Genomic DNA, 27,236 nt, shown 5'->3' with positions numbered 1-27,236 from the left:
TTCAAGAACATTTCTAAGCTCTTTCCTGCCTTGGAGCCATTCATCCTGTTATTTTCTCTGTCAGAAGTGGTTCTCCCCACCCTTCAACATGGCGGGCTGACCTTTTTACCGTTCCAGAGGTCTTCCCGGATCACTCTATGCTGTTCCTCACTATTGCTGCCCCCAGCCAGTGGTTTACCTCCTAGCACTTATCCCTGTTTGTAATCATATATTGTATCTTATTTTTCATTTCTCCTCACCACTGGAATAAACCCTGTGAAATAGCAACAATATTTCCCTTGCCTTCCACTAAATAAGTCTGTTGCCTTGCAGAGTGCCTGGTATAAATAGTGTTGTTTTTTGTTTGTGTGTTTGTTTTGTTTCGTTTTTCTTTGAGACGGAGTCTGGCTCTGTCACCCAGGCTGGAGTGCAGTGGCTTGATCTCCGTTTACTGCAACCTCCGCCTCCCGAGTTCAAGAGATTCTCCTGCTGGGATTACAGGCGCGTGCCACCACGCACGGCTAATTGTTTTTTGTATTTTTAGTAGAGACAGGGTTTCCCGTGTTGGCCAGGCTAGTCTCGAACTCCTGATCTCAGGTGATTCACCCGCCTCGGCCTCCCAAAGTTCTGGGATTACAGGCGTGAGTCACTGCGCCCGTCCTTAAAATAGTATTTTAAAAGAGTTTTTGAATTATATCTTGTAACTATTATGGAAACTTCCAAAAATAATCCACTACATTTCCAGTTAGACTTTCACCACCTTTAGGAGCCCAGGAAATTCACTATCATTTTTCAGAAACTTGTAATATATCACCTGTTTACTAAAGTGTGAGACAACTGGGTTAAGATATCTCCGATGCTCATTCTAATTCAAGGATGAGTCACCTTAATTTTCCATCTTAGTGTTCTATTTCTAATTTTCCATCCTAGAATTCTATTCCTGATTATAGAATTAGAAAAGTATGATAATGGGAAAGTTTTCTATCTCTTTGGAAGGGTAATCCTCTTTGTCTTCCTTTACATTCCATGTAATGAGAAAGTATATTGGTATTCATTTCTCAACCTATCCCAAGTTTAAGAAACTCAGTAGCAGCAGAGGTCCCATTGAGGCCAGAGAGCTCTAAAGACATAAGATTTTGAACCAATGATATTGGCTGCAAAGTAATGAGAACAGTTAAAATAATAATAAAAATGATGGCTTTCTTATATTGAGAATCATTTACTCTACACAAAAAGCTTATAATTATTCTCATTTTACAAATGAATGACATTAAATAGTTTCCAAAGGTCACACAGCAGTGAGTGGCTAACATGTGATTCAAAGCATGTGTTCTCTTTGCCTTTCTGTGCCATGAAGTCAAGTCGAGCTAATGTTAATTAACATTTTAAAATTTCTTAATCCTGAATGATTTTTATATTGACGCTTTTCCCTGTTCATCATCCTTCCATTTCCCCTGCACCTCCATTTGTTTAGTATTAATAGTAATGACTAGAAACAGATGGAAAAGACTGTTTCCAAAAAAAAAACACCTGAGTATCGTTGATAGTAATTATTCTAGATCTTGTATAGTATGATTAGTAGTTTCCTTGCTTTGCAAGATTAGAATAATTATACCTATATCAATGGAGTAATTAATATAAGTATTTTTAGTTTTAACTATTCTAAAATCTTTCAATAGAGTTATAGGATAATTTCTTATTCTACCTAATCACCCACATCCAAAAATAATTTATGACTATTTAAAATAAACATAAAGTGGAAGCATGAAAGCTTTGTGCTTAAGGTCTCTAGAATAAAATGGAGAGCTACTTCATCAAGAAAGCCTAGGCTAGAGATGTAATTAAACACAGTATTTTCATTCTGAACTTCCAACTAGTCAAGACTTAAAAGGAAAACATGATAAGTTGCTTAGCTTTGATTATCTTTAACAAATGATGGCTTTTACATAGAAACTGAGTAATATGTCCCATGCATTTTTAACATAAGGAACATTGAATCAAAAAATTTAGTATCTTCTATAGCGGTTTTATAAAAGATGTAGAATATTGTCCATGTGACCATTTCTTACATCGACCATATTTATCGTTATATTTAATTAAGCTATGGCATTGTCCAGGCCTTTTGTAGGGAGAATTTACAGCCATGTAGCCTAGAAATTCAGCTCGTTGTGGACTAACTTGATATAAAAATTAAGGGACATGATTAATCTCAATTGTATTCTTTCTTCCCAGGCCTTGGAGGAGGAAACATGTTTCTTTTAGAGTCCCGAATAGAAGCACTATTGCTATATCACACGCTAGGCTATCATATTGATTCTTTTCTCACATGAATTCATGGAGGGGGTTCTTATATTTGGTTTATGCTATTTGGGTTGCCCAGCAGAAGATAGAAAAAATCAAATCACTGATTATTAAAAACAGTTTTGTTGGCTGGGCGTGGTGGCTCACGCCTGTAATTCCAGTACTTTGGGAGGCCAATGTGGGCGGATCACGAGGTTAGGAGTTTGAGACCAGCCTGACCAACATGGTGAAACCCTGTCTCTACTGAAAATACAAAAATTAGTTGGGCATGGTGGCGCATGCCTGTAATCCCAGCTACTCAGGAGGCTGAGGCAGGAGAATCTCTTGAACCCGGGAGGCGGAGCTTGCATTGAGCAGAGATCACACCACTGCACTCCAGCTTGGGCAACAGAGCGAGACTCTGTCTCAAAAAAAAAAAGAAACACAAAACAAAAACAAAAAACCACTTTTCTTATTGATACTCTTATGGAAATGAAAATAACATTGTTTTCTTTCTGAATAACTTTCTTAATATTGAATGACAATTTGAACAAACTTAAACAATTTTTGCTAGTATGATTTCCCCAATATCATTAAATAAAAGAAGGGGGAGCTATGTAAATTCTGATGATACTACATATCCCCCTCTATAATTTTAATATAAAAATATAAAGGAAATATTTTAATGACGTTTAGCTTCCAGACTAAAAATTTTGGCATATAAATGGACATAAAACAAGAATGTTCTGCTGTCAGGGATATGGTGGCATGTTAGAAAATTGTCGCATATGCAAAGTGTAGTGCATCTTTTAATACGATAAAGTTCAGGGAAGGATATCTTTACATGGAAACTAAAGTCACATTAACTTTGCAGGGTGATTGTGAATAGAGAATATATTACATTGTCACATTGTAGATGTTTAGTAAAAAGGTGACTATAGTTATCATTATTGACACAAAGGGAGTCTGTAACTAATGATAAGAGGTGAACATGTCAAAAGTAATCTTTTCCCTTATATTTAAGAAATAGTTGAAAACTTTGAATAAATGAATTTTATATTTACACTTACTTTTGTCTTTTTTAGAATGTACCGAAAAACATATCATATGGTTGGTTTGGCATATCCAGCAGCTGTCATCGTAACATTAAAGGTGACATAATTTCATTATTTTCGTGTATAAAATGGTCATTTAAAAAAATTTTCTTAAAAAGGCTAGGAGAAAATGAGAATAGGTCTTTACTGCAGCCTACATCTTAGAACGTTAAAAAATTCAACATATCCTAACAATTTAAAAAATGAACTGTGTTCCAAATCATGACTCACTGTAGATTCAAATGACTGATTTACACAAACTATATCAACATATATATATGCATGTTTGTATGCACACACACGTGTGTTTTTTTTTCTTAATTTTATTTATGTGGATCTTGAATTCATTTTGAAATGGCACTAGTACTTGTCAAAATGTACATATTTTGTTATGAATATATTATGGAAGAGTTAAATGCATGTTATAAAAAGATGTTTTAGTCAATGATGTTTAAATGACAAAACATACAGAAGGAAATTATTTAGGATTGTAGGTCTGAAAAAATACAAAATGTAAGATAAAATTAAGAAAGAAAAAACACTTCTCTCTCGTCTTTGGCTTCTCCTGTGGCTACACTATTCTAAGGCCCAATTGCAGTGCTACATATGTTAGAAATAATCAGAGTTGAAACTCTGAAGTGAGTAAAGTTATTGGCTCACATACTTGCTCCATTGTGTGTGTGTGTGTGTGTGTGTGTGTGTGTGGTGTTCATGTGCCTTGTTTCTAAATGTTATTTCTACAGAGGCATTTTGTAGGCTCATCCTTCTAAACTTGTTTCTGTTGCCTAATTTGGTTAAGGGAATTTAACATTGTCTCCTAAAACATCTGCATGTTGGTTTTTCTGCATTAACCAAGAATTTAAAGGATATTGGCAGCAGCAGATCTTGGGTTGATTTATTTCTGACTTATTGTACTCCTTTTTAATTTTAAATTTGTGTTTTTAAAAATTTTAAGCATCTTCTTTGCATTTGTTTTTTCTCTGCTGCATATTAGATTTTAATCTCTTTAATGTTAAAAGATAGCTCATTTTTCTTTGGTGCTTTTTTTATATTTATGTTTCTCTGCCTCCTGTCAGATCAGAGGGGACACTAGATTCTGATAGGAGTGCAAACCCTATTGTGAAATGTGCATGTGAGGGTTGTGCACTGCTGATGAGGTGGAACACTTTCATTCCAAAACCATCCAACCCCAACTCAGCCTGTAGAAAAATTTTCTTCCACACAACTAGTCCCTGGTGCCAAAATATTGAGGACCATTGCATTAAAGGATATTAATCATTCCTCGGTTCTTGAGAGATTTTGCCTTCTCTATTATTTCATTAACAATGAGCAAGAAAATTACTCATTTTTATTTATTTTAAGAATCTTTGCTTAAAAACCAACTAACAAAATATTTTAGTATGAGAGAATGTAGTATTTTTTCTAAAGTGTTGTATAGTAAAAAAGATATAAACTAACAGGTTGAGAGAGGGAATATCACCAAGTAAAGAATGTTTTAGTTAAATAATTCTTATTTTCTGAGAAGCCTCCTTGTCTCGTTTGTTCTCAATCTGATGACATAAAAGCCAAGCATCTGCAGTAGTTTAGAAATGTAAATCATCAGGGTTTATAAAAAATTCTCAAGAAATAAAGAATTAACCTTTTACTCAGTGGGAACCCCCAAGTTGGAACTGTAAATATAAATAGCAACCTTCTAAGAGTCTGAACTAACTCTTGTTTGTTAGCTTTGGAGTTTGATAAAAGATTTATTGACCTCCTTTGAGATTTACTGATGTAAAATGCCTTCTAACAGAACTTATAATAACTTTTAATATATAAAGAGATAAAGCAAGCATTTGGGGATCAAATAAGGGCCAAATGCAAGGAATTTAATAACAACATACAAGCAAACCAAAAACTATTTCATTGGTGCTTGTTTCCAAGTGATTAAAAGTACCATTTGAAGCTCTTACTATTATTTTTTGAAGGAAGTATTTTTAAAAGAGACTGAATACTTTTTATCAGATTTTTATTTTGGTTCTAGCATATTATAGCACATAGAGTTGGCCTCCAGAAAAATGTGTTGAATGAAATTTGAAACGTGCCTACTCAAATAGAAAATTAACGCATAGCTTTATGGTTGCCCACTTACTGTTCAATACTAAACCTACTGTATGTGTATAAACAGTAGGCCTTCCTGCTAGCAGTTTCTGATAACCATTAGAATGGACTACAGTGCTTCTATAGATTTTCAAAGCAAAATCATGAGGTGGCTGGAGTGGTTTATATCCCTGCTCACTCTCCTCTCTGTCTGTTAGGGGGTACTTTCCAGTTTCCGTACTGGCCTGCTTGCTTCCCTAGGGAACTGCATGAAATGCGAGTATTACTATCCTCCTCCTCAATCAAAAGGCCCACTTCCTTTTCCTCACCACCTGTCCCTCAAGCAAAGTATTAGTAAGTCAGCCAAAGATAGAGCAAATAATAATAGTTGAAAAGTAGTGTAAAAAAATACCTTTTAATAATTAAAGATAGTGTATACTCTATCTCGCTATGATATTTACATATTTTTCTTTCTTTCTTTCTTTCTTTTTGGAAATGGAGTCTCACTCTGTCACCCAGGCTGGAGTGCAGTAGCGCAATCTTGGCTCACTGCAACCTCTGCCTCCTGGGTTCAAGCGATTCTCCTGCCTCAGCCTCCTGATTAGCTGGGATTACAGGTGTGCACCACCACACCTGGCTAATTGTTGTATTTTTTTGTAGAGATGGGGTTTCACCATGTTGGTCAGGCTGGCCTCAAACTCCTGACCTCGTGATCGGCCCATTTTGGCCTCCCAAAGTGCTGGGATTACAGGCATGAGCCACCACACCAGGCCGATATTTACATCTTAAAACAGGACATAAATATCAAAACTTTATGCCAAACTGCAAACTCTTATGGTGAAATTTCAAGCAATGTAGCAAGTGAGTAAGAAAGAAAAACCGGGACTATTTTTTCTGTATTTCCCAATTGACATCACCTATGTAACTAGCAATTCTACCCTAAATTGAGGTCCACTCTGAGAAAATGATTTATGGCAGGAAGTTGGAGAGAGATTAAAGATAATGGCAGTATTATGGTATTATCAAATGTATTAAATCACTTTAGTAACTTTGGGATTAAAGAAAAGGTTTTGATGCTTTATAAAGCATTATGGCCTCAATTTTGTGGACCCATGGATACTAAGTGGTCCTGTCCTATGAAACTCTGGTCAAAGTGTAGTTTGACATGCTAAATTGAAAGATGACCTGCTAAATGTACAATGCCTTATCTTTTGAATAAATTCTCGTAGAAACAGTATGATATTTGCACCTAAAGTATTTATTCTTTTTTCTACAGGATGTTGATAAGTGGTCTTTCGATGTATTTGCCCTAAATGAAGCAAGTGGAGAGCATAGTCTGAAGTTTATGATTTATGAACTGTTTACCAGATATGATCTTATCAACCGTTTCAAGGTCAGAAACATGGAACAAAAGTGAAATGCTCTTAGAATTGGTTATTTGAATAAGAATGAAAATGCAGAACATTCGAGTAATTAAGCAATTCATTTTAGGATGTTTTAGTTAGCAGGTCACAGAATTAAGGGGATGAGGTCTTTATATGATAGAACCATTCTCCGCAACTCACTGACACATCTATATATCCACCTAGAGATCATGAGGCCACTATAGCCTCATTCCAGCAAGATGCCAATATCCCCTGACTTATTCACAAAACACTCACATAGGGTTTGGCAGCTATGTCTTAAAGAAATATGACTACTCCAGCATTCCTAAAATACAGAATGAACCTTTATTGCCAGCTTTTCTTAAATTAGAATGAAGGGGCTTCTAATTAACTTCATTTAGAACCATCCAAGCAATAGATTTGATACAGACTACTGAGCAGATTGTAGCTTATTACTTTCATCATTTCCTGTAGAATCATCACATTTTTAGAGCTATAAAGTACTGAGAGATAATCTATTTTAACCTCTTTGTATTAAGGTAGAAAAACTAGACTCCACTAATTGTAACTGGAAATATTTACCCTTCTACGAATTAGCCTTCCTACTCTCCGGAAGATACCAAAATTTCAAGGCTATAGTACAACTAAGGCTATTATTTAATCTGTCCTAGTCAAATACTTGGGGGTTACGATCTTTCTTTTTGGGAATGAAAGTTAACATGTTCATGAGGTGGTTTTTCAGAACAATCTACATTTGACATAAAGAAACTACTGTCCACATCTGACTCACTAATATGTTCCATGACAAACAGTGCTCAGGTTGATTTAGTACCACTTTTTTGGTCAAAATATAATTATAATTATTACTTTCCACAGATTCCTGTTTCTTGCCTAATCACCTTTGCAGAAGCTTTAGAAGTTGGTTACAGCAAGTACAAAAATCCATATCACAATTTGATTCATGCAGCTGATGTCACTCAAACTGTGCATTACATAATGCTTCATACAGGTATCATGGTAAGACAGTCTTTGTAACTGAGGTTTGTTAGTTTGGAAGCATCAACTTCCGTTCCTATAAGTTTCTATTGTCTCTTTAATGCCCAGAGGTATTCTAAGTAATAAGTATTATAAATAATAATTGTTTGGATTTTTGAAGCTTAATGTGTTATAATACACATTTTTCAAAAAATACTTTAAGTCAGTGCAAAAAAGATAACCAGAGGCAAAAAAAAAAAAAGTTCCCCAAAATTTGGACTACCAAACATTTTTGTTTGTAAATTCCTTTATTCTGCAGGAGTCAGCCAAAAAAAAGTGACCTAGAGAAAAAGTCTTTAGAAAGAAAGTTATAGCACTCTTTTTCTCATTCCTTATGTGCTCCTAACCTGAACTTAGTCGCTTTTGCTCTCTTATTCATATTACTAATCACAGTCAAATTCTAATAGGGATTTGGGGAAATTATTAATGTCAATTTTTCCAAAATTTCCTTCCTCTTCTTTGCATTTGATGAATCAGTGAATGGGTGACTAAACGATTCAGCGATGCAAAGCCTGAAATAACAGTGAGTGTATGACAGGAACTCTGAGAGAGTTGGGAATTTTTGTAATGTCTTAGAACTCAGGATGATTCCCAGAAGGTAAAAAGTGAGGAACTGACCTTCCTGTGAAGGTGCAAAACTGAGCTGGGTTCAAAAAAGGAGCAGGCCATGTGAGATTTCTAAATCCTAGCACCTGCTTTAATCGTGAAGTGCAGTGAGAAAATGCCATTTCAGCCTAGGAGGCAACCAGAATTTCATCATTTAAAAAAAAATTCCTGCTTGAATGCATTTTTTTTACACTTGCTACAAGTGTAAAGGGAGCCAAATAAAAGTCTACTATATCAGCTTCAGAACATCTGGTGTGAAGGTGACATTGAAGAGATGTGGGTGTCATATTAATTGGTAAATAGAGAAAATCAAATCCACAATGTGGTTTTACCCTCAGAATTATAAGGAAGACTGTTATGGGACCTAATAAGCCGTTCCAACTTCTCTGTAAGACTAGGGAATTTGGCCCAGCCTGGCATGACTCCTAGAAAGTTCAAGTTGTTAGCAAAGATCACATAGTCACTTTCTGAGACAGCTATGACTTACCAAATATAAATGTAACTTTCTGATTTTATTCATCCTTTAGCAAAAATGTGTCACTGGCCTCTTTACTCATCCATTAATTTAACCATTACAAAAATAGTCTGGTGGTAGACCTTTAGTGTTTTCCAGAACCAAGAAAATACCTTTGAACTAAAGAGAATAATGAGAACTTTTACCATAGATGGAGAAAGGGAAGACAACATGAGTTTATGAATGTATTGACTATTTTGTCTAAACTAGGTTACATTGTCAGCTTGACAATTTTTGGCAAGTTATTTTAACAAGTTTTCTCTACATTAAAAAGTAGTGATAGGTGACTATTAAATTTCATGTATATGAATATGTTGGTTCTTTGAAACAAAAAAGCTTTATAGAAATTTTCATTAGGAAAAAATCTTTAGTTCTTTCTTACCCCTCAGATTTGATATAAAGAAGACTGGGCCATCTACTTTAGTGTTTTAGTTGATGCCCTGCTATTTCAGGGTGGCCCTATCAGTGTGACATTTATGAAGCACTCTAGTAGCAGCCCAGTACTGTCAGGAGACTAATGCATGTTGTCATCTGCAAGATGTTTTAAGGACCATTCCTGAAAGGGATTGCAATTAAGCCATTGTCCTTCTGTTTGTTAATGTCATAAGGGACGCCCTCAAGTCTGGGAGTAGACAATGCTGAGGAGAGTTGATGCTCATACACCTGCTTGTCCCCCTATCTCTGTCCTTTTGTCACTTGATACATTTGTAGTCCTGTGCCATGGTGACAGTGATGCACAGTAACTCAGTCCATTTGCTAAGGAGCAAATGTTTTATAAAGTGCTGTCAAGTCACCTTCAAGTGTCTCTTTGAATATGGAATTATACAAGGGCCTTGGCCAGAAAACATTTGCATTAGAGGGCTCCTGGCACTGCGTTCTCTCTAATACTAAGAGTAGAAGGAGGAGAGATGACTGTAAATCTAGTTCCTTTGGAATGTTTAGTGCACTGACTACACAGAAACAGTCTTCCACACTTTGGAATGACTGCATTTTTCTCTGATCAGTCTACAGAACATTTAGTACTATATCTTTCTACAAATTATGTGGAAATTCTGTTCTTATAAATGGCTTCCAATATGATACTGTTTGGAAGAGGAAAGAGAGCATGGACTCAGGAAGCAGTCAGACACGAGTTTAAAACCATGCCCCACCACTTTCTAATTCACTAGCTCTACATTGCTTCCCTTGTCACTAAAATGCAGTTAATAATACCAGCCACCTTATAGAATGGCAAAGAGGAGTAAATAAAACATTTGCAAGGCACCTAACCTAGTGCCTAAAACATAATAGCTATTAACATACCTTAATTAATTAATTGTAATATGCCAATTTTCTATACTGGTAACTTACAGCAAACTTCTTCAGCCTATTCAAAGGAATAGTGAAAAATAGTGTCAAACCTCATAAATTCTAGCTAAAAGAATTGTTAATTATGTGTTTTTAGATACACAAGGAATCAAGAAATAAATGTGATTTTCTGACTTGAAATTCTCCCCACCCTTTATATAATACACATACATACTTTGTATAATACACATATTTACTTTTTCTATCCCACAGGCACACACTCACACATCCTGAGTAATTCAGACATGAAAATTGCATTTTAAGTCCTAAGTCAAAACTCTGTTACCTTCTACCCATTCATATACTAAAATTAGCTAGAAATTCTACTTTTGAAACCTTAGAAGCATGTGTTCAGCATATTGCCTTCTTTATGTAATGAATGCTATTGTGATCCGTTGAAGAAATAGAAACTTTGAAATCAGACAGATTTGGGTTTGCATTCCTGCTCTGCCGCTAGATACGTATGTGACCTTTGACATGTTGATCCATTTCTCTAGGATTCAGCTTTGTTTTCTGCAACATAGGCATAAAAATATTTACCTATAACCATCTTATAAAGTGGTTTTAAGAATTAAATGAGATCAGCTAACTAAAGTGTCCAGTTAATGTTAATTCCCTTCCTTTGTTTCTGTTATAATACATGTTATTAATAGCAGTCAATACCGCCTTGTAAGTTGATGACTGCCCGCTCTAGAGTAAGCCAACCTGAGCATTTCTTCAGACAAAATACAACCTACAATTCTGATGAAATACAGTGTTGCATTGCTCATGATTTATCCTCTTAACCCTTTATTTCTGCCTATTAGGAATCAGAAGAACCTTGGATTTGTATTGACCAGTGCTGTAGTTGGGAAGAGTGACAGGGTTTAACCTCATTCTCTCTGGCTTGCCCTCAGGAGTCATTTATAAAATCTATGAATTTAAGCACCTGTTTTCTGAGTTAGAATTCTTTTTGATACCAGCACAAAATGAATCAGCAGCTAAGGAACTAACAATCAGTCCAGAATTCTACTTTTGCTAATGCAAAGTAGATGTGTTTTTAAATTAAGTGTGAAAGTTCAGTGTTTCTCTCTTCCTATATTAGTTTGTAGTGGAACTTAATGATATAGTCCATAGTGCAGAAATAAGTAAGGGGGATTTGTGGAGAAAGTACTATTTATGGGAGGCAGAAATGAACCAAAATAAAAACAGGAAATGTATTTATAATAAATTTTCACAGCTAGCAAGATAATAATTTTAAATATTTATGAGTCAATCACTAATTAATTCCATCTCTGATTTTCTAATTTAATTTCTTTTTACTATTGACACTTTATATTCTGTGTTATCATCGTAGATAATGAATGCTGCCTTTTTTAAAACCACAGCTATATTTATAAATACGTAATTTGAACCCACTCGAAAATTTAAATAAGTGATTTTTTTCCATTTTCTTTAATAAAACAATGGGTTTCTAGGGTACAAAACTAGTTTAACTTCAATTGCTATTCATTTCATGGTGTTTAGTTCCATAGTTTCATTGGGAACATTGGAGGCTCAATCCCAATTCAGACCTCTATAAGGTAACTTTCTTCCTTTTAATGACTCACAATTAAATGTGTCTATGAACACAGAACAGCTAGTTATATTAACTCCCTTTGGCTCTGAAAATTATTTCTGCTTCACTCATCCAGTTGTGAGGCATTTGTACATGAATTACAATCACTAATGATATGTTAGCTATTATTTCCCAGATTTAATGCCTTTATCAATGCATTTAACATAGTAAGTTCCTAGCAAAATGCCATTTATTCTTTATTTTACCATATGACAAGACATGACAGGCGCAGTGCATACATTAACCCAAAACTTCTTCTTAAACCCCATAGGGGAAAGATTACTAATGCCATTTTCACCACAACTGTAGCTAAGAGGGTAAATAACTTATTTTCCTGAGGATTAACAGAGATTTAAAACCAGGACTGATTCCATGGTCTCTTACCACTGTTGCCTCTTTCTAATGCAAAACTAGCTAACTGCAATTTAACAAACAAATACTAAGTTCCTAATATGTGCCAAATATCATGATAGGTTATGTGAAGGGAGCTAAGATTAATAAGATTATACCTTTGGTACCTGTGAGATTCAACAATTGTCACTGCCTTCATTTTTGACTCATGGACCTACAATGGCTTTCTTTTACCTTTTACACAAAATTTAAATTCATCAATTCTCATCAAATTAGTCCATTAACTCTTTCCATACTCTCCATATTCTTCAATTACACTTCACTTGATTCTCCAACACGATTGTACTATTGACAATTCTATTTTAATACAGACCCTATAGTATGATTCTACATTTGCTCTTTCTATTTGAAATTCTTCTGTCTCCATCCTTGCACTTAACTATCAGCCTTTTTCCATCCTTTTCCCAAGATCTACTGCCACCAATTAGCCTTTCTGTCTATGCTCTTAAATTGCATCTTTATTCTGCAAACTTTTATCAAATGTGCACATAGTTTACATGATCTCTGTTGTTTTTCGCAAAGTCTTTTATTGTTTTAAGTGTACAGAATAAGACCACTCAGAGTGAGTGTCATAGCATTTTGGATTCCGCATTCGTACCATCAAGTGCCATCTATTTATAGTGTTCTCTAGTAGAACTTGCTGTGGTGATGGAAATGTTTTGTGTCTGTGCTGTTCTATATGGTAACCACTTGTCACATGTGACCAATGGGCATATGTAATGTGGCTAGTGTAACTGGGAAAGTGAATTTAATTTTACTTAATTTTCTTTATTTTTAACTTAAACAGTCACATGTGGTTACCATATTGGGAGTACAGTATAAGGGTTTTACAAAATGTGAGTGATGAAAAAACTATTGAATTATTTCTAAATGAACTAATAATAGCAGGGAACTTTTGTTAAAGCATCTAGTTAGTAACTGAAAGATGAATGTATGTAAAGCAGATAGTCATGGATTTTTACATGAAAGCATTTATTCTTTCTTTTAACATTATTGAAGTTAATTGCACAGCCATTTTTATGTGTTATGAATAGAAAAATTTGTGAATTTCAGAAACTTTTTTAAATCTGTAAACATGAAAATGGAGTACACTTTCTCTAGTAAGAAAGTGAATATTTTTAATTTTTAGATGAAATTTTTTTTCATAGTAGATTGTTCTACAACACTTGGGCTAAAAGACATTTTAATAATGTATGAGCTGTATGTTAAAAATCACCAAACTGTAATTGATTTCAGAAGAACCCAAACATGTATGGCTGTAAATTCAAAATCCAGTTAGGGTTCACCTTTTAAATCGTAGAAAACTACTCCTTTTTCAATTAGCAAGGACAATTATATTCTGAATTTTGAACTTATATGCCATGAAACAATCATTGACTTCATGAAGCATCCATCTTGCACAATTAGTGGAGGTAAAATAGGAAACAAATTAAAAGAAATGAAAAATAATTTTATATGATTACATAAACAGGGTGCACTGAAAGTCCTTTTCAAAGAAAGGAAAGATGGTATCTACTTCTTGAATATAATGGATTCTTTCTGTAATTTACTAGCACTGGCTCACTGAACTGGAAATTTTAGCAATGGTCTTTGCTGCTGCCATTCATGATTATGAGCATACAGGGACAACGAACAACTTTCACATTCAGACAAGGTAAGTAAGTTTGAAAAAGTATTAACTTTCATTAGTTAAAATTTGAAATTTATTTTTCTGCATATCACTTAAGAGGATTTTTAAAAAATAATAAAGATTCTAATAACAGGTTTAATTAATTTTTAGCAAAATTTCTTAAGCTGCTAACACTTGAATCAATTAACTACTATTTTTTAAGAATCTTGTGTATAGTATTTTATGGCATATCTAGCAATTTAAAGAACATGAAAATGTTTAAGACAATCTGTCTCTGCCCAGAACTTACACTGTGAACTACCACACAAGTCAGACATCTATTCACTGAGGCAAATCTTGCAACATAATGCTTAAGGTACTGGTTTGGTGTCATTATGTATTTGAAAGTAATACGAGTGTACTTCTGAAAACAAAATCCAAAAATTAAATCTCATTTTCAGGCCAGCATGAAGTATTAAATTTAAAATAACTAGAAAATGACATTATTTGATGATGGTTACAATGGAAGTTATTTAAATCAAATACCAGAGTAGAAGTATGTTAGTCTGTTAGGGCTGCCATAACAAAATACCACAGAATGGGTGGCTTAAACAACATGAATTTATTTTTTCACAATTATGGATGCTAGGAGTACAGGATCACAGTGTCAGCTGGTTTGGTTTCCTCTGAGGTTGCTCTTCTTGACTTACAGACAACACCCTTCTTGCTGTGTCTTCACATGGTCTTTTCTCCGAGCACATGCACCCCAGTGTCTCTTCCTCTTCTTATATGGACACCAGTCATAACGGACTTGGGCCCCACTCTTGTTACTTCATTAACTTTAATTACACCCTTAATAGCCCTGTCTCCAAATACAGACACACTGAGGGTTAGGGCTTCAACACATGAATTTTAGGGCAGACACAATTCAGTCCATAACAGAGAGTTACCCTAACCTCTTTTTAGTTAGGCACAGAAGTCAGTATCTGAGAAGCAGGATTTGGTCTAGGCCCCATCAGGATCCAACTTACTTTATATGTGTGGGATCCTGAAATTTCTCTTTCACTAGTCAGGATGCTTAATAAGGAGATATATGTTAAGAGCTGATGTCTCTCTTGAACCACTGCATAAATCTCCATTCTTGTTGAGGAAAGATTAGATCTGATTTTTTTTTTTCTAATCAATAGACTTTATTTCTTAGAGCAGTTTTAGATTCACAGAAAAATCGAACAGGAAGTACAGAGTTGCATGAGTTCCATATGCTTCCTCCTGCTACCTTAAAGTTTCGTTGTTATTAACATCTTACACTGGTGTGAGATATTTGTTACAATTGATTAACCAGTATTGATACACTGTTATTAACTAAGGTCCATTGTTTATATGAAGGTTCACTCTTTGCATTATGGGTTCTATGGGTTTTGACAAATGTATAATGTCATGTATCTACCATTGCAGTATCACACACAATAGTTTCACGGCCCTAAAAGTCTCCTGTGCTTCAGCTATCATTCCTCTCTTCCTGCCCCTTTACCCCTGGCAACCACTGGTCTCTTTAATGTCTCTTTAGTTTTGCCTTTTCCAAAATGTCATAGAGCTGAAATAATACAGTATATAATTCTTTCAGACTGGGTTATTTCATTTAGAAGAATGTGTTTAATGTTCCTCCATGTCTTTTCATGGTTGACAGCTTATTTCTTATCACTGAATACTATTCCATTACATGGACATACCATAGTTTGTTTATCTATTCACCTATTAAAGCAAATCTTGGTTGTTTCCAAATTTGGGCACTTATGAATAATACTGATATAAGCATACATGTGCAGGCTCTTGTGTGGTCAGTTCATTTGTTTTTTTAATATATATATATTTTTAACAACTGATTTTCCAGATGTGGGAGTTATTGTTTGATGTGGGGAATATAGAAACAGTTTATTAAAATGTTAGACACTTTAGAACTTAAAGGACCCTAAGATGAGTGAGATCCACAGTATAGATCATCTGGTCTGATATCCGTCATCTAAAAATAGAAAATGAAGACCTCGAGAGGTAGAGTGACCTGTCTATATGCACTTGGTCAGGTGATGGCAGTGGCAGAATTGAGGAGTGAGAAACGGGACACTCACTGTCAATCCAGTTTTTATATAAGTCTGCTCCCACGGCCAGAGATGGACACATGATAATTCCAAGCTGTTAAAGCCTGAAATGGGGTGGGCTTACACATTGTAGCCCCTTGATGGAGACAGAGGAAGAGTTGCAATTCAAACAGTGAAGTGTTGGGGAGGGCATTCTGTCTGTCCCTGGAATGGAGGAAACCCCAGGGTCCCAGAGATTGATACAGTTTGGAGGGAAAAGGAAAACGTCAGAGTCTGGTTATGTAGCAGGAATGTTGTTTTTCTACCCATATTTGCAGAGTATAGGGAGATTTTTGCTTTTATTTGTATTTAATGTCAAAGGAAAACAAGACTATGCAGATCATTTTGCTTAACAAAGGCTCTCTACATCCACTGGATCCACGATGTGGAGGATTTTAATTAAAGATCGCTCATCACTGAGCTGGGCTCTGTACAGGAAAACAGTTCTAGGGGTTTGAGAAGAAAGCAAGTGATTTGTTATCAGTGAATGCCAGTTGCCCTTTCGACTTTGAAAAGTAAAGGCCAGTGGGCTGGCCTCTTCCAGCAGCAGTGTTAGATCATCACTCTAGCTTTCTCCTTTTACTATTTATCCGCAAGTGGATGAAGAGTCCTGATTTACTTATGCATTTGGCTGTGGAGAGGGAGGAGGAGGTGGTGGAGGAAAGGAGGGGGATGACAAGGAAGAGGAGGACAAGAAGGGGTAGCTGGGGGCAGAGAAGGAAAAAGAAGAATCATGTTTTTTTCAATTTATATTTTAAAACTCTGTATAAAAATGGGAAAAAATTGTCTAACAGGGTCAACTATTTAATGAATTAATTCTACATGAACTTGAAAATTCCATGAACCAAAATGTTGTAATGACCAAAATGCAACAATATAACATGATTTTTAACTCTCAATATTGCCTTCATCCAAGATGAAATAAGGTGATATGTCATTTATATCAGTAATTCTATTTTATTTTATATTATTCATTGTTACTTGGATTGAGAGTGTTTTTTCCAATCTGGAAACTAATTTACTACATAATACAAAATGGCTAAAATGTGATTTGGAACATAGGGCAAGGCTAGATTTGAGTTCAATGCAGATATTATAATGCATGAAATCCTTGAAAGTGTAAATAAATGGAAATAATTTCCTCTTTGTGAAAAGAAAATGCCAGGCTACATGTTACCATGGATACTGGATGTTGCTCAGAGTCTGTTCTTTTCTTAGCAGTCAAAGACCATCTCAAACATTAGACCATGCTGCATTCTCAGCATCCTTGTTAGCTTTATGAGACAAAATCATGCATACTTTGCTACAATTAAATCTGGTTCAAAAACACATTTTAGCTTGTTTCTGAAAGAGTGGATGGTGATGCTTGGAGCCATATCATGTAATAACCCTGACAAATCTGCTATGGCTAGATTTGGTGCCATATAGTGCAAATGTTACTGGAAAATCACAGCTTTCCCCATGATCTCAGCAAACTTCTAGAAATGCACACAGTGTTTTGCTTGGGAAACATCTCTTCAATTATCTCTTCAATAAGAATTATACATATGCTTTGCTAGTTCATATTTCTGTATACTGAGGTATGATTATTGATTAAATCCTTTTTAGGCCTTAACTAAGATTATTAAATGGAAATCTATTTTAGAAATATGTGCTATTAAAGACATATATTATTTCATCTTTATGATAGTGCTAGAAAGAAAAAAGAAAGTAATAGTGCCTGGTAGGTCATTTATCATATGTTGGATGAATAATAAAGCTTGGTTTATCTGGCAGACTATCAGACACAGATCTTAAACAGGCTGCTTGTATAAAATGCCAGATTTCTTTAGTTTTTGTTTTCTCTGTTGTTATTAAATAGTTTTTATTGTGTACATTTATGGTATATAACATGATGTTATAAGATACAGATAGTAAAATGATTATTATACAGAAGCAAATTAATATATCCATCATCTCACATAGCTATCCATGTGTGGTGGTGGTGGTGGTGTTTTAGTGGGAACTTTTCATTTTTTATTTTGTCCTTGTCTACTCTATCATAAATATTCAGTGGCAGGACCAGTGCTAGGTTATACCTAGGACTTTACCCACTGAAAAGCCTGAAACAGTAAGTCTGGAGTGAGGCAGTTTTACACTTGACAGCATTAAGTATCTACCAGGAGATAGGAGAGTGAGAGAAGCCTCGGTGTTGGGTAAGTGGTAGCAAACTTGCTACAAGTTTTAACTTGACTTTCTTTTTTGCTATATTTGTTGTCAGTATTCAACTTGCCAACTTATATGAACGAGTTCACCATTTTAAGAGATTGAACATAGTGATTTTGCTTCCATTCCACACTTGCATAATGATCTGGCAACCTAGGAGGATAGAGGAAGGAGAAGCCCAGGTTCCATTATACAGATCTGAGAATACTTGAAATATTTCAAGCTTAAAGTTAGAATACCAAATTCATCAATGCAACTTGAAGTATACCAATTTATTTCATAATAAAATTATATTAAAATACAGACAGGTGAGAAATAAAAGCCTTCCCTTGATGTATTCATCATTTTAAAAATAAAATGTTCCTTTTAAATGGGTGATGAAGCATACATTTTAAGTTTTCTTTAAAAACGACTTTTCTATCTTAATTTTAAAGCAAAAGGATCTGTAACAATAAAATTTAATCACAACATTATAAGAGAGTAAAAAACTAGAATCATAAATAGATCAAATGATTTTCATCATCCCCTTCACCTGCTACCCAAAGTAATTTTAGTTTAAAGGAACAGGGATGGTATCAACACTCTTGAATGGGTACAAAGGGGTTTGTTCATTCACTGACTGAATAAGACGTTAGGTAATTTTATTCACTTTGATATATCTAGAGTATTTTGCAGGTGTCTGGATTACAAATCAGAAGGAAAAGGCATAAACACATTTAAACTATAATAATGATAATTAAAAGAACGCTAAGCACCACAACTAAGTGGGGTTTATCCCAGGTATGCAAGTCTGGCTCAACATTCATAATTCAACTAATATAATCTACCACATCAACAGGGTATACAGGAAAAAAATCACATGATCTTATCAATAAATGCAGAAAAAGCATTTTACAAAACATTCCAACCCACGTTTATGATATAAACTCTAACTAGGAATAGAGAGGACCTTCCTTAACTTGATAAAGAATATCTATACTAGAGTAGAATTGTGGTTATGAGGGACTGGGGTGGAGATAAAAGTTAGGAAGATGTTGGTCAAAGGATACATAATTTCAGTTAGATGGGATAAAGAAGTTCAAGAGATCTATTGTACAATGTGTCAACTAGAGTTAATAACAATGCATTGTATTCTTTTTTTTCTTGTTTTTTAATTTTTTATTATACTTCAAGTTTTAGGGAACATGTGCACATTGTGCAGGTTAGTTACATATGTATACGCGTGCCATGCTGGTGCACTGCACCCACTAACTCGTCATCTAGCATTAGGTATATCTCCCAATGCTATCCCTCCCCACTCCCCACACCCCACAACAGTCCCCAGAGTGTGATGTTCCCCTTCCTGTGTCCATGTGTTCTCATTGTTCAATTCCCACCTATGAGTGAGAATATGCGGTGTTTGGTTTTTTGTTCTTGCGATAGTTTACTGAGAATGATGATTTCCAATTTCATCCATGTCCCTACAAAGGACGTGAACTCATCCTTTTTTATGGATGCATAGTATTCCATGGTGTATATGTGCCACATTTTCTTAATCCAGTCTATCATTGTTGGACATTTGGGTTGGTTCCAAGTCTTTGCTATTGTGAATAGTGCCGCAATAAACATACGTGTGCATGTGTCTTTATAGCAGCATGATTTATAGTCCTTTGGGTATATACCCAGTAATGGGATGGCTGGGTCAAATGGTATTTCCAGTTCTAGATCCCTGAGGAATTGCCACACTGACTTCCACAATGGTTGAACTAGTTTACAGTCCCACCAACAGTGTAAAAGTGTTCCTATTTCTCCACATCCTCTCCAGCACCTGTTGTTTCCTGACTTTTTAATGATTGCCATTCTAACTGGTGTGAGATGGTATCTCATTGTGGTTTTGATTTGCATTTCTCTGATGGCCAGTGATGATGAGCATTTTTTCATGTGTTTTTTGGCTGCATAAATGTCTTCTTTTGAGAAGTGTCTGTTCATGTCCTTCGCCCACTTTTTGATGGGGTTGTTTGTTTTTTTCTTGTAAATTTGTTTGAGTTCATTGTAGATTCTGGATATTAGCCCTTTGTCAGATGAGTAGGTTGCGAAAATTTTCTCCCATTTTGTAGATTGCCTGTTCACTCTGATGGTAGTTTCTTTTGCTGTGCAGAAGCTCTTTAGTTTAATTAGATCCCATTTGTCAATTTTGTCTTTTGTTGCCATTGCTTTTGGTGTTTTACACATGAAGTCCTTGCCCATGCCTACGTCCTGAATGGTAATGCCTAGGTTTTCTTCTAGGCTTTTTATGGTTTTAGGTCTAACGTTGAAGTCTTTAATCCATCTTGAATTGATTTTTGTATAAGGTGTAAGGAAGGGATCCAGTTTCAGCTTTCTACATATGGCTAGCCAGTTTTCCCAGCACCATTTATTAAATAGGGAATCCTTTCCCCATTGCTTGTTTTTCTCAGGTTTGTCAAAGATCAGATAGTTGTAGATATGCGGCGTTATTTCTGAGGGCTCTGTTCTGTTCCATTGATCTATATCTCTGTTTTGGTACCAGTACCATGCTGTTTTGGTTACTGTAGCCTTGTAGTATAGTTGGAAGTCAGGTAGTGTGATGCCTCCAGCTTTGTTCTTTTGGCTTAGGATTGACTTGGTGATGCAGGCTCTTTTTTGGTTCCATATGAACTTTAAAGTAGTTTTTTCCAATTCTGTGAAGAAAGTCATTGGTAGCTTGATGGGGATGGCATTGAATTTGTAAATTACCTTGGGCAGTATGGCCATTTTCACAATATTGATTCTTCCTACCCATGAGCATGGAATGTTCTTCCATTTGTTTGTATCCTCTTTTATTTCCTTGAGCAGTGGTTTGTAGTTCTCCTTGAAGAGGTCCTTCACATCCCTTGTAAGTTGGATTCCTCGGTATTTTATTCTCTTTGAAGCAATTGTGAATGGGAGTTCACTCATGATTTGGCTCTCTGTCTGTTGTTGGTGTATAAGAATGCTTGTGATTTTTGTACATTGATTTTGTATCCTGAGACTTTGCTGAAGTTGCTTATGAGCTTAAGGAGATTTTGGGCTGAGACCATGGGGTTTTCTAGATATACAATCATGTCGTCTGCAAACAGGGACAATTTGACTTCCTCTTTTCCTAATTGAATACCCTTTATTTCCTTCTCCTGCCTAATTGCCCTGGCCAGAACTTCCAACACTATGTTGAATAGGAGCGGTGAGAGAGGGCATCCCTGTCTTGTGCCAGTTTTCAAAGGGAATGCTTCCAGTTTTTGCCCATTCAGTATGATATTGGCTGTGGGTTTGTCATAGATAGCTCTTATTATTTTGAAATATGTCCCATCAATACCTAATTTATTGAGAGTTTTTAGCATGAAGGGTTGTTGAATTTTGTCAAAGGCTTTTTCTGCATCTATTGAGATAATCATGTGGTTTTTGTCTTTGGCTCTGTTTATATGCTGGATTACATTTATTGATTTGCATATATTGAACCAGCCTTGCATCCCAGGGATGAAGCCCACTTGATCATGGTGGATAAGCTTTTTGATGTGCTGCTGGATTCGTTTTGCCAGTATTTTCTTGAGGATTTTTGCATCAATGTTCATCAAGGATATTGGTCTAAAATTCTCTTTTTTTGTTGTGTCTCTGCCTGGCTTTGGTATCAGAATGATGCTAGCCTCATAAAATGAGTTAGGGAGGATTCCCTCTTTTTCTATTGATTGGAATAGTTTCAGAAGGAATGGTACCAGTTCCTCCTTGTACCTCTGGTAGAATTCAGCTGTGAATCCATCTGGTCCTGGACTCTTTTTGGTTGGTAAGCTATTGATTATTGCCACAATTTCAGCTCCTGTTATTGGTCTATTCAGAGATTCAACTTCTTCCTGGTTTAGTCTTGGGACAGTGTATGTGTTGAGGAATTTATCCATTTCTTCTAGATTTTCTAGTTTATTTGCGTAGAGGTGTTTGTACTATTCTCTGATGGTAGTTTGTATTTCTGTGGGATCAGTGGTGATATCCCCATTATCATTTTTTATTGCATCTATTAGATTCTTCTCTCTTTTTTTCTTTATTAGTCTTGCTAGCAGTCTGTCAATTTTGTTGATCCTTTCAAAAAACCAGCTCCTGGATTCATTAATTTTTTGAAGGGTTTTTTGTGTCTCTATTTCCTTGAGTTCTGCTCTGATCTTAGTTATTTCTTGCCTTCTGCTAGCTTTTGAATGTGTTTGCTCTTGCTTTTCTAGTTCTTTTAATTGTGATGTTAGGGTGTCAATTTTGGATCTTTCCTGCTTTCTCTTGTGGGCATTTAGCGCTATAAATTTCCCTCTACACACTGCTTTGAATGCAGGTCTGTGCCCTGCCCCCAGAGGTGGAGCCTACAGAGGCAGGCAGGCCTCCTTGAGCTGTGGTGGGCTCCACAGAGTTCGAGCTTCCCGGCTGCTTTGTTTACCTAATTCAAAGCAGTGTGTAGAGGGAAATTTGATTCTGGTATGTTGTGTCTTCGTTCTCATTGGTTTCAAAGAACATCTTTATTTCTGCCTTCATTTCGTTATGTACCCAGTAGTCATTAAGGAGCAGGTTGTTCAGTTTCCATGCAGTTGAGCGGTTTTGAGTGAGATTCTTAATCCTGAGTTCTAGTTTGATTGCACTGTGGTCTGAGAGATAGTTTGTTATCATTTCTGTTCTTTTACATTTGCTGAGGAGAGCTTTACTTCCCAGTATGTGGTCAATTTTGGAATAGGTGTGGTGTGGTGCTGAAAAAAACGTATATTCTGTTGATTTGGGGTGGAGAGTTCTGTAGATGTCTATTAGGTCCGCTTGGTGCAGGGCTGAGTTCAATTCCTGGGTATCCTTGTTGACTTTGTGTCTCATTGATCTGTCTAATGTTGACAGTGGGGTGTTAAAGTCTCCCATTATTAATGTGTGGGAGTCTAAGTCTCTTTGTAGGTCACTCAGGACTTGCTTTATGAATCTGGGTGCTCCTGTATTGGGTGCATATATATTTAGGATAGTTAGCTCTTCTTGTTGAATTGATCCCTTTACCATTATATAATGGCCTTCTTTTTGTCTTTTGATCTTTGTTGGTTTAAAGTCTGTTTTATCAGAGACTAGGATTGCAACCCCTTCCTTTTTTTGTTTTCCATTGGCTTGGTAGATCTTCCTCCATCCTTTTATTTTGAGCCTATGTGTGTCTCTGCACGTGAGATGGGTTTCCTGAATACAGCACACTGATGGGTCTTGACTCTTTATCCAATTTGCCAGTCTGTGTCTTTTAATTGGAGCATTTAGTCCATTTACATTTAAAGTTAATATTGTTATTTGTGAATTTGATCCTGTCATTATGATGTTGGCTGGTTATTTTGCTCGTTAGTTGATGCAGTTTTCTTCCTAGTCTTGATAGTCTTTACATTTTGGCATGATTTTGCAGCAGCTGGCACCAGTTGTTCCTTTCCATGTTTAGTGCTTCCTTCAGGAGCTCTTTTAGGGCAGGCCTGGTGGTGACAAAATCTCTCAGCATTTTCTTGTCTGTAAAGTATTTTATTTCTCCTTCGCTTATGAAGCTTAGTTTGGCTCGATATGAAACTCTGGGTTGAAAATTCTTTTCTTTAAGAATGTTGAATATTGGCCCCCACTCTCTTCTGGCTTGTAGGGTTTCTGCTGAGAGATCTGCTGTTAGTCTGATGGGCTTCCCTTTGAGGGTAACCCGACCTTTCTCTCTGGCTGCCCTTAACATTTTTTTCTTCATTTCAACTTTGGTGAATCTGACAATTATGTGTCTTGGAGTTGCTCTTCTTGAGGAGTATCTTTGTGGCGTTCTCTGTATTTCCTGAATGTGAACATTGGCCTGCCTTACTAGATTGGGGAAGTTCTCCTGGATAATATCCTGCAGAGTGTTTTCCAACTTGGTTCCATTCTCCCCATCACTTTCAGGTACACCAATCAGACGTAGATTTGGTCTTTTCACATAGTCCCATATTTCTTGGAGGCTTTGCTCATTTCTTTTTATTCTTTTTTCTCTAAACTTCCCTTCTCACTTCATTTCATTCATTTCATCTTCCATCACTGATACCCTTTCTTCCAGTTGATCACATCGGCTCCTGAGGCTTCTGCATTCTTCACGTAGTTCTCGAGCCTTGGTTTTCAGATCCATCAGCTCCTTTAAGCACTTCTCTGTATTGGTTATTCTAGTTATACATTCTTCTAAATTTTTTTTCAAAGTTTTCAACTTCTTTGCCTTTGGTTTGAATGTCCTCCTGTAGCTCAGAGTAATTTGATCGTCTGAAGCCTTCTTTTCTCAGCTCGTCAAAGTCATTCTCCATCCAGCTTTGTTCCATTGCTGGTGAGGAACTGCATTCCTTTGGAGGAAGAGAGTCGCTCTGCTTTTTAGAGTTTCCAGTTTTTCTGTTCTGTTTTTTCCCCATCTTTGTGGTTTTATCTACTTTTGGTCTTTGATGATGGTGATGTACAGATGGGTTTTTGGTGTGGATGTCCTTTCTGTTTGTTAGTCTTCCTTCTAACAGACAGGACCCTCAGCTGCAGGTCTGTTGGAATACCCTGCTGTGTGAGGTGTCAGTCTGCCCCTGCTGGGGGGTGCCTCCCAGTTAGGCTGCTCGGGGGTCAGGGGTCAGGGACCCACTTGAGGAGGCAGTCTGCTGGTTCTGAGATCTCCAGCTGCGTGCTGGGAGAACCACTGCTCTCTTCAAAGCTGTCAGACAGGGACATTTAAGTCTGCAGAGGTTACTGCTGTCTTTTTGTTTGTCTGTGCCCTGCCCCCAGAGGTGGAGCCTACAGAGGCAGGCAGGCCTCCTTGAGCTGTGGTGGGCTCCACCCAGTTCGAGCTTCCCGGCTGCTTTGTTTACCAAATCAAGGCTGGGCAATGGCAGGCGCCCCTCCCCTGGCCTCGCTGCAGCCTTGCAGTTTGATCTCAGACTGCTGTGCTAGCAATCAGCGAGACTCCGTGGGCATAGGACCCTCCAAGCCACGTGTGGGATATAATCTCGTGGCGCGCCTTTTTTAAAGCCCGTCGGAAAAGCGCAGTATTCGGGTGGGAGTGACCCAATTTTCCAGGTGCCGTCCGTCACCCCTTTCTTTGACTTGGAAAGGGAACTCCTTGACCCCTTGCGCTTCCCAAGTGAGGCAATTCCTCGCCCTGCTTCGGCTCGTGCACGGCGCGCGCACCCACTGACCTGTGCCCACTGTCTGGCACTCCCTAGTGAGATGAACCCGGTACCTCAGATGGAAATGCAGAAATCACCGTCTTCTGCGTCGCTCACGCTGGGAGCTGTAGACCGGAGCTGTTCCTATTCGGCCATCTTGGCTCCTCCCCAATGTATTGTATTCTAAAAGATTGCCAAGAGTAGATTTTAAGTGTTCTCACCTCAAAAAATGGTAAATTGTGAAGTAACACATATGTTAATTAGCCTGAGTTAGCCATTCCACTATGTGTGTGTGTGTGTGTATATATAAATGTATACATATATATATAGAAAGATATATATGTTTCAAGACATTATCTCGTACGTAATAAATATATATAATTTTAATTGTCAATTAAAAAGTAAATAATTCAAAGAAAAGTATCTATTTATAAAAAACCTACAACTAACTAACTTCATACTTAATGGTGAAAAAGTTGAAGCTTTCCCACTAAGATTGTGAACAAGGGAAGATGTCCCCTCTCACAACTAATTTTTGTATCATACTGGAAGTCCTAGCTAATGCAATACAACTAGAAAAAGGAATTTCTCTCTTCCCATGCATCTTGGGAAGAGAGAAATAAAATTATCTTTGTTTGCAGATGATATGATTGTCCATGTAGAAAATCTGAAAGAATTGACCAAAAAACTCCTGGAACTAAGTGATTATAGCAGGGTTGCAAAATACAAGGTTAATACACAAAACTCAATTGCTTTTCTATATGCCAGCAATAAACAAATGTAATTTGAAATTGGAAACACAAATATCATTTGCATTAGCACCACTCAAAATTAAATATTTAGGTATAAATGGAACAAAACATATACAAGACCTTTATAAGAAAAACTGTAAAACTTTGATGAAATAAATAATACAGGGACAGATATTTCATGTTCATAGATAGACTCAAAATTGTCAGGATGTCAGTTCTTCGCAACTTCATCTATAGATATAATCCAATCCCAATGAAAATACCAGCAAGTTATTTTGTGATTCTGACAAAGTGATTCTAAAGTTTGTATGGAGAGGCAAAAGACTCATAATAGCTAACACAGTTCTAAAGGAGAAGCACAAAGTTGGAGGACTGACACTACGTAACTTTAAGACTTGCTACAAAACCACAGTAATCAAGACAGTGTAGTATTGATAAAAGGACAGACAAATAGATCAATGAAAAAGAGTAGAGAGCCCAGTAATGAACCTACAAAAAATATAGTCAACTGATCTTTGACAAAGGAGTAAAAGCAATACAGTGAAGCAAAAATAATCTTTTCAATAAATGGTGCTAACACGACTGAACATCCACATGCAAAAGCAAAAAGAAAAGAAGAATCTAGACACAGACTGCTATGGTTTGAATGTGTTTCCCAGAATTCATGTGTTGCAAACATAACTCCCAATGTGACAGGGTTGGAAGGTATTGAGGTCAGGAGTGTTCTATCCTCATAAATAAATTAATGCCATTATAAAATGGGGCTTGCCAGAGAGGGTTTGCTCTCTTGCACTCTCTGCCTTTCTACTATGTGATGCTTTCCACCATTTGATGATACAGCAAGAAGGCCCTCCTGAGATGATGGTATGTTGATCTTTGACTTTCCAGTTAAGAACTGTGATAAATAAATTTCTTTTTTTTTTTTTGATAAATTACCCAGCCTCAGGTATTCTGTCACATCAGCATAAAACACACTAAGACACAGGCCTTATACCCTTTACAAAATTAACTCAAAATGGATCACAGACCTAAATTTAAAACAAAAATCTATAAAATTCCTAGAAGATTACATAGA

General features: G+C 36.3%; 1 protein-coding gene across 18 annotated transcripts in view; it reads left to right on the top strand.

Annotated features, from left to right (window-relative positions):
• The window catches only part of PDE1A (phosphodiesterase 1A), a 395,424-nt gene that overhangs the window by 292,225 nt on the left and 75,963 nt on the right, over positions 1-27,236 (top strand). For all 18 annotated transcript variants that reach the window (XM_008977183.4, XM_063595222.1, XM_008977185.5 and 15 more), the window contains 4 exons: positions 3,345-3,411; positions 6,709-6,825; positions 7,694-7,834; positions 13,881-13,981. In XM_008977183.4, the coding sequence (XP_008975431.1) occupies positions 3,345-3,411; positions 6,709-6,825; positions 7,694-7,834; positions 13,881-13,981 (426 nt within the window). The remainder of the gene's footprint in view (positions 1-3,344; positions 3,412-6,708; positions 6,826-7,693; positions 7,835-13,880; positions 13,982-27,236) is intronic.

This window comes from Pan paniscus, chromosome 13, assembly GCF_029289425.2.
Source record: "Pan paniscus chromosome 13, NHGRI_mPanPan1-v2.0_pri, whole genome shotgun sequence".
NCBI classification, from domain to species: domain Eukaryota; kingdom Metazoa; phylum Chordata; class Mammalia; order Primates; family Hominidae; genus Pan; species Pan paniscus.
Note: the sequence above shows the minus strand (reverse complement) of the source record. Positions and strands in the feature narration are given on the sequence as shown.